Source organism: Pithys albifrons, chromosome Z (assembly GCF_047495875.1).
Source record: "Pithys albifrons albifrons isolate INPA30051 chromosome Z, PitAlb_v1, whole genome shotgun sequence".
NCBI lineage: Eukaryota > Metazoa > Chordata > Aves > Passeriformes > Thamnophilidae > Pithys > Pithys albifrons.
This window is the reverse complement of record NC_092497.1, coordinates 49,160,530-49,178,571: the sequence shown is the minus strand read 5'-3', so window position 1 is coordinate 49,178,571 and position 18,042 is coordinate 49,160,530. Positions and strand designations below refer to the sequence as shown.

General features: G+C 39.3%; 1 protein-coding gene across 5 annotated transcripts in view; it reads right to left on the bottom strand.

Annotated features, from left to right (window-relative positions):
* Nucleotides 1–18,042, bottom strand: part of NRG1 (neuregulin 1) — a 483,648-nt gene that overhangs the window by 301,984 nt on the left and 163,622 nt on the right. For 4 of the 5 annotated variants that reach the window (XM_071580239.1, XM_071580242.1, XM_071580241.1 and 1 more), the window contains one exon: nucleotides 2,036–2,110. In XM_071580239.1, coding sequence (XP_071436340.1) covers nucleotides 2,036–2,110 — 75 coding nt within the window. Of the gene's footprint in view, nucleotides 1–1,212; nucleotides 1,278–2,035; nucleotides 2,111–18,042 lie in introns of those variants that run through there. The other variant, XM_071580247.1, reaches the window with a different exon arrangement.

The following is an 18,042-nucleotide window of genomic DNA, read 5'->3' as shown; positions in this document are numbered from 1 at the left end:
TGCATGCTGTAATTCAACAATGAGTCTTCCTGTTGATCTCAAGGCCCATGTTCACATGTTTACTGACAGACAGAACTGCTCATAGGATTGATACAGCTAACTAATCATCTGGACTGATGCACTGCCTGGGATATCAACATTTCTAAACAATAGCTTACAGAAGTGGCCATTGGACTGCAGGAACTGTGGGACTTAAACAAATCATCAGACAATTAAAAGGTGGAACAAATACAGTATGAGTCACTCAAGTACTTGAGGCCAAGAAATGTCGTTAGAAGAGACAACCAATTCCTTGCTTAAGAGTCACAGATCTGTGAGACATTGTTCTGTGCTGTGAATTTTCCAATTTTCACTGTGCAGCATAAAATCAGATTACAGCATTGTTTATGATAACATTATTACAGTTACACTGAGAGTTTCTGAGAAAGATTTTTATAAATATATTCATGTACATTCATAAAAAGCTGTAGCTACACATATATATATATATATCTCAAAGATACAGTTTTTAGTTGAATTATGGAAAATGTTAGAAGTATACTGAGGACAGAGCATCTAGAAAAACCAGGGTTAATCCCAGCACCATGCAGTAATTTGTAACTGCTTCATAATACTATCTTTCCATGAATGAAATGCTACAAATTATATAGCTCTGGTGGTCAGTCTTTCAGTAGTGACAGACAGGGTCTGCTCTCTCAGTCCCTACCAGAGGGTGTAACTTATCTTACTGTCTTTGATGTGCCAGGGTGAAGGGAGGCTTTTTCTTTTTTTTGCCTTCTGCTGTTCTCAGCATTTGCCATTGCCTTCTTCAATTCATCAGCACATCCATCTGCCTGCTTCTCCTTTAACCCACTATCTCCTTTTCCAGCTACCTTCTTTGTGATGCTGAGTGAAAGCTTGTCAGTCCCAGGAGAGTCACCAAGAGGAATATATAGGCCAGGAGTATCTTTTAAAAACAATGAGGAGTGGATGTCTTTTTTCATTTGCTCTACATAACATTTTTTTCCCTCCTACAGCACCCAAAAAAGTCTTTTCATCCAACACACATATGAGTAGAAGGGGCCACTGAAGACTGGGATAGCAAGGACTGGGTAACATTGTGTGCATGGATAAAGAGAGACAATCAGCATGTTATACCATGCAAAGGCTTGTCTTCCCTCTCTAAGTGCTCCAGGGAGCACCAGAGAATCTAAGTGATAGCAGGTAAATTACCTCAAAACTGACAGCAACGTCTCTTCACCCATCCTAACTCAAATCAGTGTTCCTACACAAATCCGAGACTGCCAGATCTTGTCTCCAGCTGTGAAAATAACAATTCAATGAAGATCCTTCTCTGTGCATGGCTTCCAGCCTCTTCTCTAGTCAGATGAAATGTCTTATGTTTCCTTGAAGGCCAAATGTCTTTTCTGTTGGTAAAATGCCCTGGCACTGGCCCTCACACATTACAGTCCTTCTATGTATGTATGTATGGCCACACTTTGCAAACTAAGATTTGGGAAGGGCTCTCCCCACGTGGGTGTGCCCTTCCAGCCTGCACAGTGGATTTTTTAGGTCAGGCACAGCATGCGCAGAACTGGCCCCACTGTTTAAGTCCTCAGGTCCATTTGCCACGGCCGAGCGAGCTTGGACAGTGACAGTGAAGTCCTCGGGACTGTCACAGCACCCGGTACTAACCGGGGCTGACCCTGCTGAGCATCTGAGATCTGACGGGATGGGATGGCAGGGAGGCATTGAACTGCCAGGGGATGGTCCCCACTGAAACTCAAACTCAGGTCCTTGTGATCCAGAGTCTGGAGTGCTGTCCTTTATGCTATGGGACTTCCCTCCAGAATCCTTGTATATTTCAAGAAAAACTACATTTATCTAATGCTTTTAATGGGAAATCAAAAACATGCAGGCTGCTCCAACCAGAGGGAGCTGGGGTAACAAATTTGCCATCTGCCTGCTCTGAAATCCATGTGCAGGATTGTTGCAATTTCTATATGCACATAAACCAACACCATTTTAAGGAGTCCCCCAATTGCAAATGACTCACAGTTGAAACTGTTGATGATGTCCGTCTGCGTTGGCGGCAGGCCGTACTGGTCTGGCCCTTCAAAGGTGGCCCTTCCTGACAGTAAATGAGAGAAAAGAAAGACGAAAGGGAGGGGGGAAGAAAAGGGAGAAAAGAGAATATTTAGATAAACTCACTGAACAGATCTGCAGATACCATCCACTTGTCTTATTGTAAATTCCTCCCCTCTCCAACACACACTCTCTCTCATGCATGCAAACACATGTCCCAGCAGAAATCTGGAGAAGATGGTTGTCTAGAGTCCTTCCAAGGCATCTCATTTGCTTTGTCTGAGTGTCAGTCCACTGAAAATTCCTTTAATTTGAGTTATTAAAGAGGATAGAGGGCATGCAAACTGCAGAACTCGTGATGCTATTGCACCAGGTGTATGCAGGGCTTCACTGGCAGGTAAGATCCATGCAGATCAGGCTGAGTGTATCTTTTAGCATTTCTTTAAGGACAGGTGCACATGATAAGGCCTGAAAGTCAAACATGAGCATATGAGACCTGCTGTCCTGTTAATTAACAGAATTTGGATGCAGTAGAAAAAATAGCTTGGCAGCATTTCTCATTACAAATGACTTTTCCCTTGAAAAAGTGCAATCCAAATACTCTCTGGCATTATGGTCATCAAGAGTAGTGTTATTAATCTAACCTGTCTCCTTTGCAGACTGCACTTACGAATTTACTATGGCGGAAATAAATAGCCCCTGCCACAGAAGGTACAGAGGTACAGGCAACAGACTGCTCTGATGTTCTTCAGGACAGTCAGATGTGCTGCTCTGTAAATGAGGCACCAGAAGTGGACTGAGCCTCTCAGACTGAGAACACCTGAGTCCATATATTTTGACATTTGAGGTCAGGTTCACTATATTTCCAATTTAGTTCCCTTTGGTTCTACATCTTTCTCCAAAGTGTTGATGGAGGACCCTCAGGTATGTATGTGCTACACTGTGACCAACCCATGGAATGTGAAAGGGTCATGGAGTTTTTAATAAATAAAATTTCTGTGCTGCTGCTACAGTACACCACAGGACATACCATGTAAACAGGAGGAGATTTTACAAGGGAGGAAGAAAGGAGCTTGGCATCTGTCCTTCAGTCCAAAGTCTCAATCTGAATAAGGCAACAGTGAGTGAGTAAAAATACTGTCCTATAAATAAGCATTGCCTTTATTGAGTTCTTAGCTCTTTTTAAATGATTTCACTGCCTGATCTGCTCTCACAGAACCTGAATGGGACATACATACTACTTCATACTGAAGATGGATGATAAAGTGAAAGAGAGGTAGGTTTATATGAGGTATTAGGAAGTAATTCTTTACAATGAGAGTGGTGAAAGACTGGAATAGATTGCTCAGAGAAGCTGTGGATGTGCCATCCCTGAAAGTGTTCAAGGACAGGTTGGATGTGGCTCTGACCAAGTGTAGTGGAAGGTTACCTGCCCGTGGTCAGGGATTCAGAGTCTGATGATCTTTTAGGTCCCTTCCACCCCAAACCATTCCATGGTTCTATGATTTTAGGAAACAGCATTTACACTAGTTTTAGGATTTTTCAGGAAGAACACACAGAATTAAATTTGCATTTGAGAAAGCATTGGAATATACACATAAGCATTGCATAATCTAGAAATGCTAATTATATTAATTAAAGAAAAATTAATCCTAAATTATTACTGACGGATATTTTCATCCATTTATACAAATGACAAAGAATACTATTGAAGTAATTTGTATCTTAAAAGTGAAAAGACCAAGGAGAATTTTCACTTTTATAATATCTACCTTGTATCAGAATCAGTTAAAGCAAAATATAAGCTCCACATTCTGATGTATTATGAAGTTTTAAGTTACTACTTTTGAGTTACTTTGACTGAAGACTCCAGTTGCTTTGTGACTTTTGTATATTTATTGGTACCTATGTCTGCTTGCAATAACTTTTTATGAAAAATCATCAACAACACAAAGACTTTCACACTCATCAGAATTACTATGAAAATCAGGTGGAAAAAAGCAATTTGGCCATGAGATCTTGTTGTCTTCTTGTTTTCCTTGTAACAGGGGCACACATTCTTCCATTGAAAGACAAATGAGGTGAGGCCTGTTGCTTTTTAAAAAGTCACATTAGATACAGAACTACTCTTTACTCAGTGCTATTATCCTTGCTTTTCCAAAACAGCCTTCTCAAATGTATTAAAAACTGTCATACTACTTACCTAGACTTTCGCTTTTCCCTTGCTTTTCTAAGAAACCACTTCTAAGGTCTTATTGTTTACAAAGATCTTCCCAGCACTTGTCTACCTCTATTCCAAGTCCTTATGATCTCATCATCTATTTGGACTGTTCCTTTTTCTTTGCCCAATAGCTTTGCTTTCTCTAATTACCTATTATTTTATCACTTATGCTTCACAGACTGTTTAGTCTCTTCTTTCCCTGCCTTGCCTTTGCTTTCTTACTAAGGCATTTATCTGTCCAACATTTTCAGTAAGTCACTACTTCTTTTACTTAGTCTTTATTTCTTGAAACATTTACATGTTAAAACTGAAACTTCTCAAATACACGGCTTATAAAAGCCTCTCTTCCCAAATGCTGGGTTAACACATTTTATCACCCTATGTTTCTGTGAGTCTCTTCAAGGTTTGCATCTTCAAAACAAGAAATAAGAAACAAAAAGTGTGGGGGTTTTTTAGGTATAAACATATGTCTTTTAATTGCTGCTGAAAAATGCTTATTTACACTCACTTGTCAACACTGCTCTTTTGAGTTCATAAATCTCTTTTTCCTTTCTTGAGGGAAGCTGCAAGCTATTTCACAAGTCCTGAAGCAATACTACATACTAAAGGATTTTTTATGTGTCCACAAAAGCACTTCAAGTCCTGAAGCAATACTACATACTAAAGGATTTTTTATGTGTCCACAAAAGCACTTTCAATTAAAACTGCACTTATAATTTTGACAATTGTCATTATTTTCTTCCTTTTTTTAAAAAGAACCCTCATCTTATTTACAGCTTCAGCTTCTTTAAATAAATGAAAAGCAGAGAACCATGGCTCAATAGAAAGAATGAAAAGTTCTAAAAAAAAGAACAGTAGCCTTTGTGCTTGTGTATAAAATCCTGAAAACTTGATCCCTTCCTGATCCAAACCCAAAATATTAAAGCCATTAACATATTTCATTATGCTAGGCAATGATTTTCAAGATGGAGTTAATAAGTGAACGTTAAAAGGGGTCTAATGAAAGGATGAGAGCCACCAGGTACAAGATGCTACACAGGACCTTGAGAACTTAAGACAACTACCATGAGAACTTAAGACAATTTTTTTTTCCCAAAAAGGAAGACTGCCACTACAGCAAGGTCTCAGGGATGTTGTAGGTTCTCTGTTCTTGGAGCTACTAGGAAAATAGCTAGTCACCTTGAAGAGCATTCTGATCTAACTGGATTAGTATTGGGAGGGGAAAACAGATGAAACTGCCGCAGATCCTTCCAAATTGCATAATTCTATGATTTATGACACAGGCATTAAGTAATCCTAAATGTCAGTATATGCATGCCATATATTTGAGAGAGTTATCCCTGGCAGGATTGTATGGGACAGGGCCAAATATTTTGCACATTTAGGTAGATGACATGAGTTACTCTTTTTTCATCCACTGTTTCTGTAAACCCACTATAGAAGGCCACCAAATTTGTCAGATGTGATTTGCCCTTAGCAAAGGCATGTTGCCTGTCACCAATCATCTCTTTATTTTTCATGTGTCTTAGCATAGTTTTCAGGAGGATCTGTTCCATAATCTTGGCACCAAGCTCAAACTGACTAACCTTTAGTTCCCCACATCTTCCTTTTTATTCTTTTGAAATATGTGAATTATATTTCCCCTTTTCCAGCCACTGGGAACTTCACCAAATTGCCATGACTTCTCAAATATGTGGCTTAGCCACTTCCTCCAACAGTTCCCTTAGGACTCATGGATGCATCTCATTAGAACACATGGATTTATACACCTTCAGATTGAGAGCACCCTTTCCAAGCTCTATTCTCTATTCTCATGCTCTTTGCTCTATTCTTGTATTTTGTTGTACAGAATACTTGGCTTAGTGGACACTGGTCTGATTTATTAGGACTGTTTCTATGTGACATACACTCGGTAAAGCTTCTGGATATGATGGCTTTTAGGATCAGGGCAACTACACCTAGTAATTTCAAAGAAGAAAAAAGTGTATGAAATGGAAATTAATATACAGTCACATGTTTTGGCATGAGTATTCATCTGCAGAGCCTGAGGCTTCAAGGTATCTTGATGACAATCATATCTTATCATTTTTCTTACTTGAGGAATGGACACACACTCCAGAAAAGACAATGTGTAATCACTAGGGCCTGTGAGAACGGAAAACGACATCTCCCAACTGCCTCGAAAGATGGGACCCAAGAAGCAGGAAGGAGCTTGCAGGAAGTTAAAAGTAATCCCAGTTTATTGACATAACCTTATTTGCTTCGTGGTTGTGTGGCAGAAAGATGAGACTGATCTATTGTGTCATGAAAAAGAAGTCAGGCCACAGTCACTGTGTGGCTCTGTTTAACAACAAAACCCTGGGAAAATTAATTAAAGAGTGTTAAAGAACATTTTCACAGTCACTAATGTCTGTAAGAAAATTAGTTCATTTGAATGTATTTGCCAAAACATTTATCATAATTCTAGGACAGATGGACACAGTTTTTCAAAGTAACCAAGGACTGCACTGACTTTGATAGTGGGAGAAAGACTACCTGCATTATTTAGAGCTTGGTTTGCACAGAGTGCTATGTCCACATACTCTGAAGAGTCACCCACGCTCTTTCAAAATCTTTCTAAAAGCATGCTTGAAAACAGAGAAACCTGAACTCATAGCCCTCTTGGACAAGTGGCTTAGGTATCTTTCAAGTCTTGCTTTTCTACAGATTCCTACATCCCAACCACCATTTGTGCTTTCAAAACTGTCACTGTCTGTGTCCTCAAAAATACCCACCATTTGTGCCCTCAAAATACCCCCGCCCTTCTCTCCATACCTACTCTTCCATTGCACTGAAATGATCACGGTTATTGCTTCTGTTCATTTGCCTTATCTTATTGCTGTACAACGAATCAATCCAGGTACATCCCCACTACAAGGGAACCTTCCTCTAGTGAATATATTGGGTTGAAGCATAAAATTAATTTGTCATCAAGTGCTTCACTCTGAAAACAGACAATAATCTTTGTGAAGGTGAGTAGTATTTAAGTTATATCTAGATGGTCCAAGCAAGAGAAGACTGTGGGTCATTCTCTCCCAAGGCATAGTGTTATCATTACATAAGATTATCTATGTTCTTATCTGTTTAGCCTGCAAACATGCTTCCTACAGCGGAAGTTTCTTACACATATCTGTAAAGCAAACAAATCCAATTTTCCTCTAATAAGGAAGTTCATGAAGTTGCACTTGTTATAGTAATACATCAGACAGAAATAAAAAAGTTGAAGTTATAAGACAATTTGGAAATCAAGACTTGAACTGGATGATTTCTAGTGAAGCATTTTTACACTACTATTTTTTCCATCTGTCCATATCATAAAATCATACTACATACAGCTGCCAAATTCTGTAGGACCAAGTTCATTCTTTTGCACATTCTTTTTCAGTCCTTCCTCACTTTTACATACCTTGCATAATTTGCCTTCTGTGTTTACTTGTTCATATAATGAGTAAAGTTTGTATTGGTCAGTACTAATAACAGAAAATTAAACTAATTTCAGCCTCTAAATTATTTAAAGGTCAGATAACACAGAAGAGCATATTCTAGCTTCATTGCTTCTTTAATGTTTAAATTAGATTTCACTAGAAAATTGAGAAAAAATACCTGCTTTTACAGACAGCATATTGAAAAACAACATCAAGTTACATATATTTTGAAATGTGCTTTTTGGGGAATTTTTCCCCATTTTAATTGCAAAACAGCTGATAAGACATCATGCTTTATGGTTGAAAACTCTCTCAGAACAGCTGTGGACCTTGAGAAGGTTAGCTGAGCTTTTTAAGTATCAAATTGTAGAGATCAATACAATTCTATCTGCAATACCAACAGGATAAAATATAATATAAAGTGGGGAAAAACTGTCTAAGAACACCAGGTATCTCCAGAGCTATGTCTTTTTCTCTATTGCCATTTTGAGTTACACACTGCTGAGAAGTTTTGTGAAACTTTTTTTTGCCTGGCTGTGTTCTGGACAGGGCTCAAAGCAGCTCCATCCTGCACAGGGAGCAGAATAGAGAAGCAGCCTCTCAACCTTACCCATTTTGGTGCAGGCATTTCTAGTCCATTTTCATGCAACTTCTTAGCTTATAAAGAGTGGAGCTGAGCAGCTACTATAATATGAAAAAAAGGAAACCACAAGAACTGGAAATGGACAAACCATTTTTTTGTCAGTGTGTGTGATCACAGCTGAGCTCCACTTACTTCAGAACAACAGAGAAATAAAAGCTAAATCAGCTGCCATCAGATTGAAACATAATCACAGTCAATACACTAAATACAACAACCATCCTGATGTCTTGTGCAGCTCCATAAACTCTTCCCGCTGCAGAAGCAGGGAAATGCATACAGCTTATATGAGTTCCTCAGAAGTTTCTGTGGCATGGAAATATTTTAAAGGTCTTTTGACTAGTCAGAGTGTTTAACACAGCTAACTATGGAAGGATGAAGTTGCTTTAGAGCAGACAGTCAGACTTTGCATTTTTAATCAGAATTTGTATTATAAAAATAGGCCAGAAATCCATAAGAGGAAGATTATGGCATTTAAAATAACCCAACATATTCCCTATGATGTCGTGTCACTCATTCTCTTTTCACCTATACCAAAGTTTGCTAATTCAAGTGTGCCAAGATTATTTTCGCTGTCTATAAGAGGAAGTGTTTACAGTTCATAAGTGTTAATTAATTAAGTTCTAGAACTCTCTGAGAGATAAGAAGGCACCTACATACCACTTATTTCAAAGACCAAAAGCTTTAAGCTAACTGATGTTTGGAATGAGAACATATCCCAGGAGTTCAACTTCTCCATCCCTTATACTGACAACTTGTTGCATGTTCAAAATTTTCCAACAGATGGATGGAAAAGGTCTGTTTCCTGGGAGAAATCCAAGTACCCATAAAGACTCCCTTCACCAGAGCCAAGTTCCTCTACCAGACAACATTAAAAGGTTTTGAGCTGGTGGAAAGTGTAGGTTCAGAAGTGAATTGAGAGCTGCATAAACATCCCCTTACAGGCACAGGTTGGGAGTTCAGCCTTACCAAGCAGCTGCAGAGGCAGAACAGAAGCCCAGCAGGCAGATGTAGAAGCGTTCCACAGTAGTGAGAGTAATTTGCTGTGATTAGGGGGAATGAGGTATGTAGCAAACTCATTGTCACTTGGAGTCAAAGCAAAGCCTGGATATCTTCCCAGCAGGCTTGTTCTATGTGCACCATCAGCTCCTGGCCTGAATAAGGACAGAACAATAATTCCTGTAGTGCTGGATTTGCTGAATGAAGCATGGAGGGTGTGTCACTGCAGGAACTGAATGGGATAATCACAAGTCAGTCGCCTTTTCTGGTTGTAGGATGGGTAGCATTTTAAACACTTGGTTCTAAGGGGCAGGCAGGTGAATTAAACTATTAACATCCTTATTATATCTGGTTGCTGTTTGATAAGTACAAAAAGAAATACTTTAAAGTTTGAAGTATGTAGCTGATTGGATTAAGTGTCTCAGTGGTTCAGTGATGCAATCACAGACTGGTCTGAAATAATTCCTCCTGATCCTGTGCTCAAATCTTTTCATGCATGGAAAGCAAGGCACTTCTGTAGCTCCTCTGCTTGCTTTTTTTTTTTTTTTGCCTTAGCCTAATACAGAGTTCACTTCACTGTCTCAGCTGTGAAGTCTTTCAGGAGAAAGTGAGATCCAGATTGAATAGACTCCTTTGTCTCTGCTTAGTTCCCTTTCTCCTTTTGCCCAATGATCTGGCATTATTGCAAGCAGCAAGTAACCAGTCTCATGTAGGCAAATGCATTGTCTGAATAGCCTTTGACTTTCAGAGTTAGGAAAAATAGACATTTCAGTAACTTGTCTAACTCTGATGTCAGTATAGGTAACCTTTAGATCATCTCTGTTCTTCTTGCCTTAAAAAAAGCAAGGGAAACTAGATCCATGTCCAAGATTTAAGTAGTTTTTAAAATACACTTAACAATCTGATTTCTAAGTGATCACCTTAGCTAACAAAGACCAAATATAAAACTCTGAACAATGATCTTTACATTCACTGACTTTAATTTTAGCATCTTTGCCCCATATAGAAAAAGATTAAAAGGGTTTTAGGAACAGGATATGTGATGCATGTAACTACATTCATTTCCAGTGTCTGATGAAACAAACATTCATCCACATTTAACCTTCTGGGGAGCATCTAAAGCTGAAGTTATGGCCCCATTTGTGTGTATTTTCCTGAGGTTATGAACTAACCTCTCCATGCCAGGACTTGTAAAATAGGCAGAAAGAGTGCCTGAAGAAGACAACAAGGGCAAGGGCAACCAATTTATTCCCCAAGTTTTAAGTGTGTTTCTAGGGTCTAATAGGATGATTTATTGTGGTGGGTTGACCCTGGTTGGATTCCAAGTGCCCACCAAAGCTGCTCTATCACTCTCCTCAGTAGCTGGACAGGAAAGAGAAAATATAAAAAAAGTGCATGAGCTGGAATCAGGACAGGGAGAGATCACTTAGCAATTCCCATCATGGGCAAAACAGACTCAATTTCAGGATATTAATTGAATTTAATCAAAAGTGAATTTTAATCAAAATCAGAGCAAGATAATGGGAAGTAAAACAAATATTAAAAACACCTTCCCCCCACACCTCCCTCCTTCCTGGGGTCTGCCTTCTCCCTCCCCAGTGGTGCAGAAAGATGGGGAAAGAGGGCTACGGTCACAGGTTGTTTCTGATGCTGCTCAGGGAGACGAGTCCTTCCCACAGCAGAAAAATCTCCAGGAACATCTCCAGTGTGATTTCTTCCCATGGGCTACAGCTTTCCATAAACTGCTGCAGTGTAGGTCCCTTTCCACAGGGTGCAGTCCTTCAGGAACAGCCTGCTCCAGCGTAGATGCCCCACAGGGTCACAAGTCCTACCAGGAAACCTCCAGAGTGGGTTCCTTAATCCATGGGTCTGCAAGTCCCTTCCAGGACCCTACTTCTGTATGGGCTTCCCATGGTCATAGCCTTCTTTTGGGTATCCACCTGCTCCAGATGGGTCTTCTTCACAGGCTGCAGGTGGATCTCTGCTCTCCTGTGGACCTCCATGGGCTGGAGAGAGACAGTTGCTTGACCACGGTCTTTACCACAGGCTTGTGAGGGAACCTGTCCCTGAGTGCCTGGAGCACCTCCTCTCCCGCCTTCTCCACTGACTTGGGCATCTGAATGTCTGTTCCTCTCACATATTTGTACTCTTCACTTCTCTGAGCACAAATCCACCTGCACAATAACTTTTTTCCTTCTTAAATATGTTAACATAGATGCATTACTACTATCTTTGATTAGCTCAGCCTCAGTCAGTGGTGGGTCCATCCTGGAGCAGACTGGCATTGGCCCTGCTGGACTGGGGGAAGCTTGTAGCAGCTTCAAACAGAAGCCCCTCTTGTAAACCCCCCCACTACCAAAACCTGGCCATACAAAGCCAATACATTTAAAAAGGAATATAGTCATCCATGGTGTGGAAGATAAAACAGAGCTGGTGACCACACAAGGGTTCCCTAGCTAGATAAACAACCATAAAAATTCCTTGCAACATTTCTCACACAACCTATTGGTGGCTTTTTAATCTGTTGCTCCTACAACTCTTCCAGCATCTTGGGTAAAGCAACCTTCAGGCAGTACTTGAAGTTGAACAGGTCCTCTGGCCAGGTCCATAACCTCTGTAGTGTTACACAACTCCTTATTTCAAGCCCTCCAGTTGCATCAATTGACATATGGAAAGACCTCTGTAGAGCAAGGAAGATTTCTTTGTATGGTAGGTAGGAGGCTTTTGAGTCACTGTCAGCTGGCAGCTGGGGTACCCTGCAAGATTTATGCCCTGGGGTGTTTTGTTTGCTGAAAGTACCTGTCCTACACTGGAGAGACTGTTTGGTTTTGTAACAGTTCAGTAACCCACTCCTGCTTTGCATGGTGTTTAAAAAGATAAAGCTGTACTGGATTTGCATCTCAGAACTCCAGATTTCTATAGAAACTATACCCATAGAAAGCAAGCCAGGAAGCTTCCAGAAATCGCCCATCCATGTACAGCAATACTCTTTAGAAGATGTCATCTATTTCTCTTATTCCCTTTGCCAATGTGTCCACTTTCCTTTTTTTTTTTCCTTTGCAGACTTATTTCTAGCATGTCTTTGCAAATAGTACTAGAAACTCAATCTGATCAGCTATGTATTTCATCCTTAAAATAAAGTAGTTCTTCAGGTTTGGCGAACAGTGACAGTGACTAGATAAAATAAGCAAGCTTATAGTTTAGACTTTAATTCAACTAAATACTCAAGGTTTTAATTAATAAAGTCAACAAAATCATCAAAATAACTACAGGCACCAGTTAACATGCAAAGACTTCCTGATCTCACAGATCAAAGGGTCACTGCACACTAGAGGGCCAAAACATACAACTTTCCAGCTGTAATGGGAGCTACACTTCAAGAATTTGGTGCTCTTACCATCAGTACATGTCAATGGTTTTACTGCAAAGCTGTTTGCACTGCAGTCATTGCAATCAATGGCGTATGCTACATAGCCAGTTAGACATCAGGAGAAACTTTATCTATTCATACACAAAGCACAAACACAACTAATATTACTTTTAAAATGTAGAAGGGTCCCTGGGTGAAAATAAATATTTTAGTTGCAATAAAAATCTATTACCTGCATTTCTCAAGAGGTTATTCAAGCACCAAATACATATCTCTGAGCTGCAATGATAAATAATGGGTTTCATGTTCTTGCTTTACAAACGATGGGATCAAACTGAAGGATACAGTGTACAAAGAATCTATGCTAATTCACATCAGCTCTGCAGACAATTTAGACTATGAGAAAGCACTTCTAGCTGGATCATAGCTCTAAACCCTTTGTAATACCAATGTTATAGGAACTGCTGCATTCTGCACAAGGCAAGCAGCTATCAAATACCCAATACAAAAGAAAAATCCATCCTCTTGGTGTATACAGTCCATTTGGTATCTGCAAGTCCCAAGTCTATAGTTTCCACAATGAAAAAGATATTTTATTGAAGTGTAGAAATTGGAGTCTTCATTCTGTATGGATTTCAGCACTATCATTGTATTACTTCATGTGCCAAGTGTGCAGTCTTGGAAGTTAGTGTTCATAGTGTGTCCTGGTTGAATTCTACAAAAGTTGATAAGAGCTGAGGTATATACTTTAATCTTTCCATACTTAGGAACCCTGTCTCCTCTACACAGCTGCCCATTTTCATAAACTCTGGAGAAACTCAAAAGCTTGAGATCACAACCCTGCTGCCCATTTTATCTGAACTCCATGTAGTGGTTTTAGCTAGGCCTCAAATTAGCAGGCTCAGAAAATCTATGTGGATTGGGAGACAGCTATCACCTGTCTGGGTAACCAAGAAAATATTTCATACCAGATGATGCAAACCTAAGATATGATACAGGAGTAGGAAGTGTTTTTACTCAGTTCCATCAAGGCCAAAGTACAAGCTGGACGTGGTGCAGTTCCTGTCTTGTTGGAGTAGGTCCTGCTGCTCTTGCTGCCACTACTTGCATTTTGTTTGAGTTCAGGAAAGTAGAAACATTTTGTTGCTACTCTTTCTGTTCTTTCCTGGGTGTCTTTTGGGGTGCTTATACAACTACAGTGATAGAATCTGCTTTCACTGGGGAGTGGGGAAGTTATTTTTTTGTTATTCCTAGCTTGTGTAAGTGTATGTTATATTGTAGTTTTACTCTTCTCTTTTCTGTATAAATTTATGTAGCTAGTTTAAGCATAAACATCATTTGAGAGGTTTTTTTCCCTTTCTCCCTTTTCTTGGTGAGAGGACTTGTTATTGAGCAGTTGGCATTTTGCCAGCTTAAACAAAGACACTCCATCAACAGTTTTAAATGTTACTTGGGAGACAAAGGCATGGTAGCAAAACTTACTGACTGAGGTAACCTTCTAATTTTCATTTCCTTAGGAAACCAATGTACAAAAGCATGCTTATAATATTCATGATTACCAAAGGGAGATCTTCAAAATGTACATAACCTTTTACCAATTTAGTGTAACCTCTGCAAATCTGCAGACAATCTTAGCTGAGGATGTGCCCTTTCCTGAACTCTCTTACCTCCAGAGTAACACTGGCTGTAAATGCTAAAACATTCAGAAGATCTAGGTGGTAAACATTGTGCTCAGTCTGGAAATTTTATATATATAAATATATATATAAAATAATATAACATTATAAATATAGTAATGCATTTAATATTCTCTCCCTTTGCTAGTGTTTTGTGCACTACAGCCTCTTTCGTGGACTAAAGGCAATTAACTATAGTTCAGGTCGTCTGCCATTAATTCACTTCACTTCACTGTGATAATAATACCGCATCCCTCCTGCGTTGCAGGCTGCCAGATACAGGGTCTGTGAATGTGCAGGCATTTTCTAACACACCCGTATCAACACAACAACAGTGAAAATGTAAAGCTGTGAGTAAAAAACAGCAAAATCAGCAGCAAAAACATCTTCATCTGTGAAGTTCTCCTGTTTAGAGGAGATCTGGTAGATTCTTCTAACCAGGGTACCCTGCTGCATTGTGAGGAGTCTTCCTGGGCTTTGCCATAGCAAAAATAAGGGCAGACCTGTGTTAGAGGAAGAAACCCTTGGAGAACTGCAACACCAATATGGATACATTCTGTTGACTGATCCAGCCCATGCAAAATCAAAAAACTGACTGTGTGACTTTTGATGGCAGCAAGCTGCTGGTCAGACCCACCTTGAATACTCACAAGAGCTGAGCTTTGGCCTACCTCTGCTTATTCTGAAGTCCCCTCAGCTGCTTTAGCATGGGGCCAAGTGATAACAGAGCAATACTGAAATTCAGAAGTGTTACCTTTGGTTTTGATGACAGCAGGGAGAGAGAGGCTTTGAGTGTATTTAAATACACACACTCTCTTAATCCTTGCCTCTGATTTGTTTTAGTCTTTGAGGGTCTGAAATTACACTAAACTGGTCTGCATGAGACAGGTAAGCAATAAAAAGTTTGTGAAGCTAACTTCTGATTAAAGTTCCTGAGTAATCCAGTTGTTGAGATAGGGTGGAAAAAGGGTGAGGTATGTATAAGGAAGTTGAAAGAATTAGAAAGATGGAATTTCAATGTGTTTGTTTTGTTGTTTTATTTGGGTTTGTTTGTTTGTTTGGTTGGTTTTTTTACTGGGAAGCTTAAAATTATAAAACCTAGAGACCTCTAGCATGAGGTAATTTTCCCCAGCAATCTACTTTCTAAAAATACTTGCTACCTCTCTCCTTTCTTCACCAAATTAAAAGGACTGTCAGAGCCTTCAGTTATATCAACAACTGCAGTGCCTCCATTTTGCTTCTCTTTCCTACCTTTGACAGCAGATGCCATGGCTCTGCAAAAAAAACAGTCACAGGGCTGTGCCAAGACCTTCCCCTGAGCTTTGTAAGGGGGGTGTAAGGAAGGAACTCCAAAATAGTGCAGTCAGGCAGAGGGAAAAAAACTAGAGGGAAACCCTGACCAAATCCAAACTTTCTCCTTCCAAACATTCAAATCTTCTATGCTACAAAGGACAGTTTGTGAGACATTCTGAAAGACTACAAACGGAACAGTATAGATAACATAAAGGAAAATTTGATCTTTTAAGGGGATTGGGGAATGGGTTCGAGGTCTTCAGGGACCCCATTTTTCAATATGCATCTGTTCTCTGGTTTGGGTATTTACATTTCAAGTACAAGTAGCAGCCACTTCATTTCATGAATTACTGTGCATTCACCAGCACCTCTCCCAAGATGAGTTGTACCAAGCGTAAGTCTGCCCTAATCAAAATGCAGTGCTGAAGAACTAGCTTACAAACAAGGTGTAACTACTATACACCTCATATATTTCATCTCCATGTAAGACATGGAGATGAAATCTTAAACTGAATTTTAGAAGTTAATAATGAAATGCTGTAACCTGGAACATGTAATCTCCTAATTTCACTTACAACTTTTGGAATCTCCATTTAAATATATTTGAGGCATGGCTAATTTGGATAAGTATCTTTCCTTTTATTCAGTGAACACAAATTTTCTATGCATTGCTTTCTAAAAGAGGAAACTCTGATGGTTCTTTGCCTGAAAAAATATAAAGAGAAGAGCCTCTCTTGAAGATATTGGAAAGGGGATATGATAGGAAAGATTGGTAAAATTAATGAATATTTCGTCAGAAAATTACGAACAGGATTTCCTCCTCATCTTGCAAATCATTGCTTATATATGGCTTTTCACCATCTAGTAACCACAAGTCAAAGACAAAACCCATGTCATTACCATTATTTCATATGGGTTATGGCCAGCAAGGGATCTGTTTGGTTTTTAAATAAATAACAATTGAATAAGTAAACAGTTACCGTACTGACCTCAGCACTGTTTGGTTTTTAAACAAATACAAATTGAAAAAGTAAACAGTTATTGTACTGACCTCAGCACTGAGACAAATTTCCAAAGACTATAAGCTTATCAAAGTTTAAATATTCTCAAACATGAGCTGCTGCACAGCTGCAAAGCTAGGAGGGATCCACCTGATCTCACACACAGCCTAAAGGTATAAGTAGTAATCAGTTGAAATCTAGAAGATGGCTGCAACCCATAGATTTCATATCCTATTGTCTTTCTCCCATGGACCACATGTGAATTTTTCTACACACCACCAATGTTTGAATTTCTCCTGAGAAATAATATTTAGCTCATAGAAAATAGGATTGAACACACACATGGAAAGTATTTCTGTCTTTCCCAAATTGTGCCTCTGGGCTCTGTTATGAAGCCTGGAGGAGGAATGCCACATTAAAAATGCAGACTATGCTCTCACTCAAAGGGGTGAGCCCATGGAACTGGACTATGACTGTCCAGGTGTCCTCACAAGGGCAGAAGAGAGCTCTCCTGTTCACTTGTGAAGGAATCAAAACCAGCATCATTACCAGAAGATGAAGAAAAAGAAGACATGGCACCAAGCAGTGTTTAACTACAAGCTGCATTAGTGAATTTCATACTTTTTAACTGTGTCCACACTGACTACCAGGAGCACTTGATTGCCAGAGATTTCCAGGGTCTGAGAAAAACAAGCCTCAGAAAGAGACATTTCAAATAAATTATTACTAAATATATGACAAAATAACTGTAAGTGCTTCTCCTCTCAACACTCTATTATCCAATGCCTATTTACAATGACTTGTAATGTCCTAACTTTCCCTAAGTTAGGGTCTGGCTGCAAGGACAAAACCATCCTGGAAAAATACCTTGGTGAATACAAGGCTCATGACATCCTTTTAAAATACTGGGACCATCTGATCAAGTGGGAAGGAGAAATTCTTAAGTGAATTTTCCATCAATTCAGAGAAAAGTATAAGAGAAATGAAAGGAAATTTAAGAAATAATATGAGAGTAAATCTATCAATGACTGAGTTTCAACACTGAGCAAATGCCAAGATGCATCCCTAGCACTGAAAGCTTTTTCTTTAAGTGCTGCTCCTACTGTCCCAGCCCCTGACTGCACAAAAGTTACATGCTGTACTATTGTGTGACCAAAGTAACAACTGCTGGTGAACTGATTGAATGAATCAGTTGTGCAGAATATTTCTTTCAAAAAATTTTGTGATGTAAATGAAAAATGTTATATCTTTGGTCAGACTACTCCAAAATTTATGCACGTTGCTAATATTGATAATTCTTAATTTGATACTTAA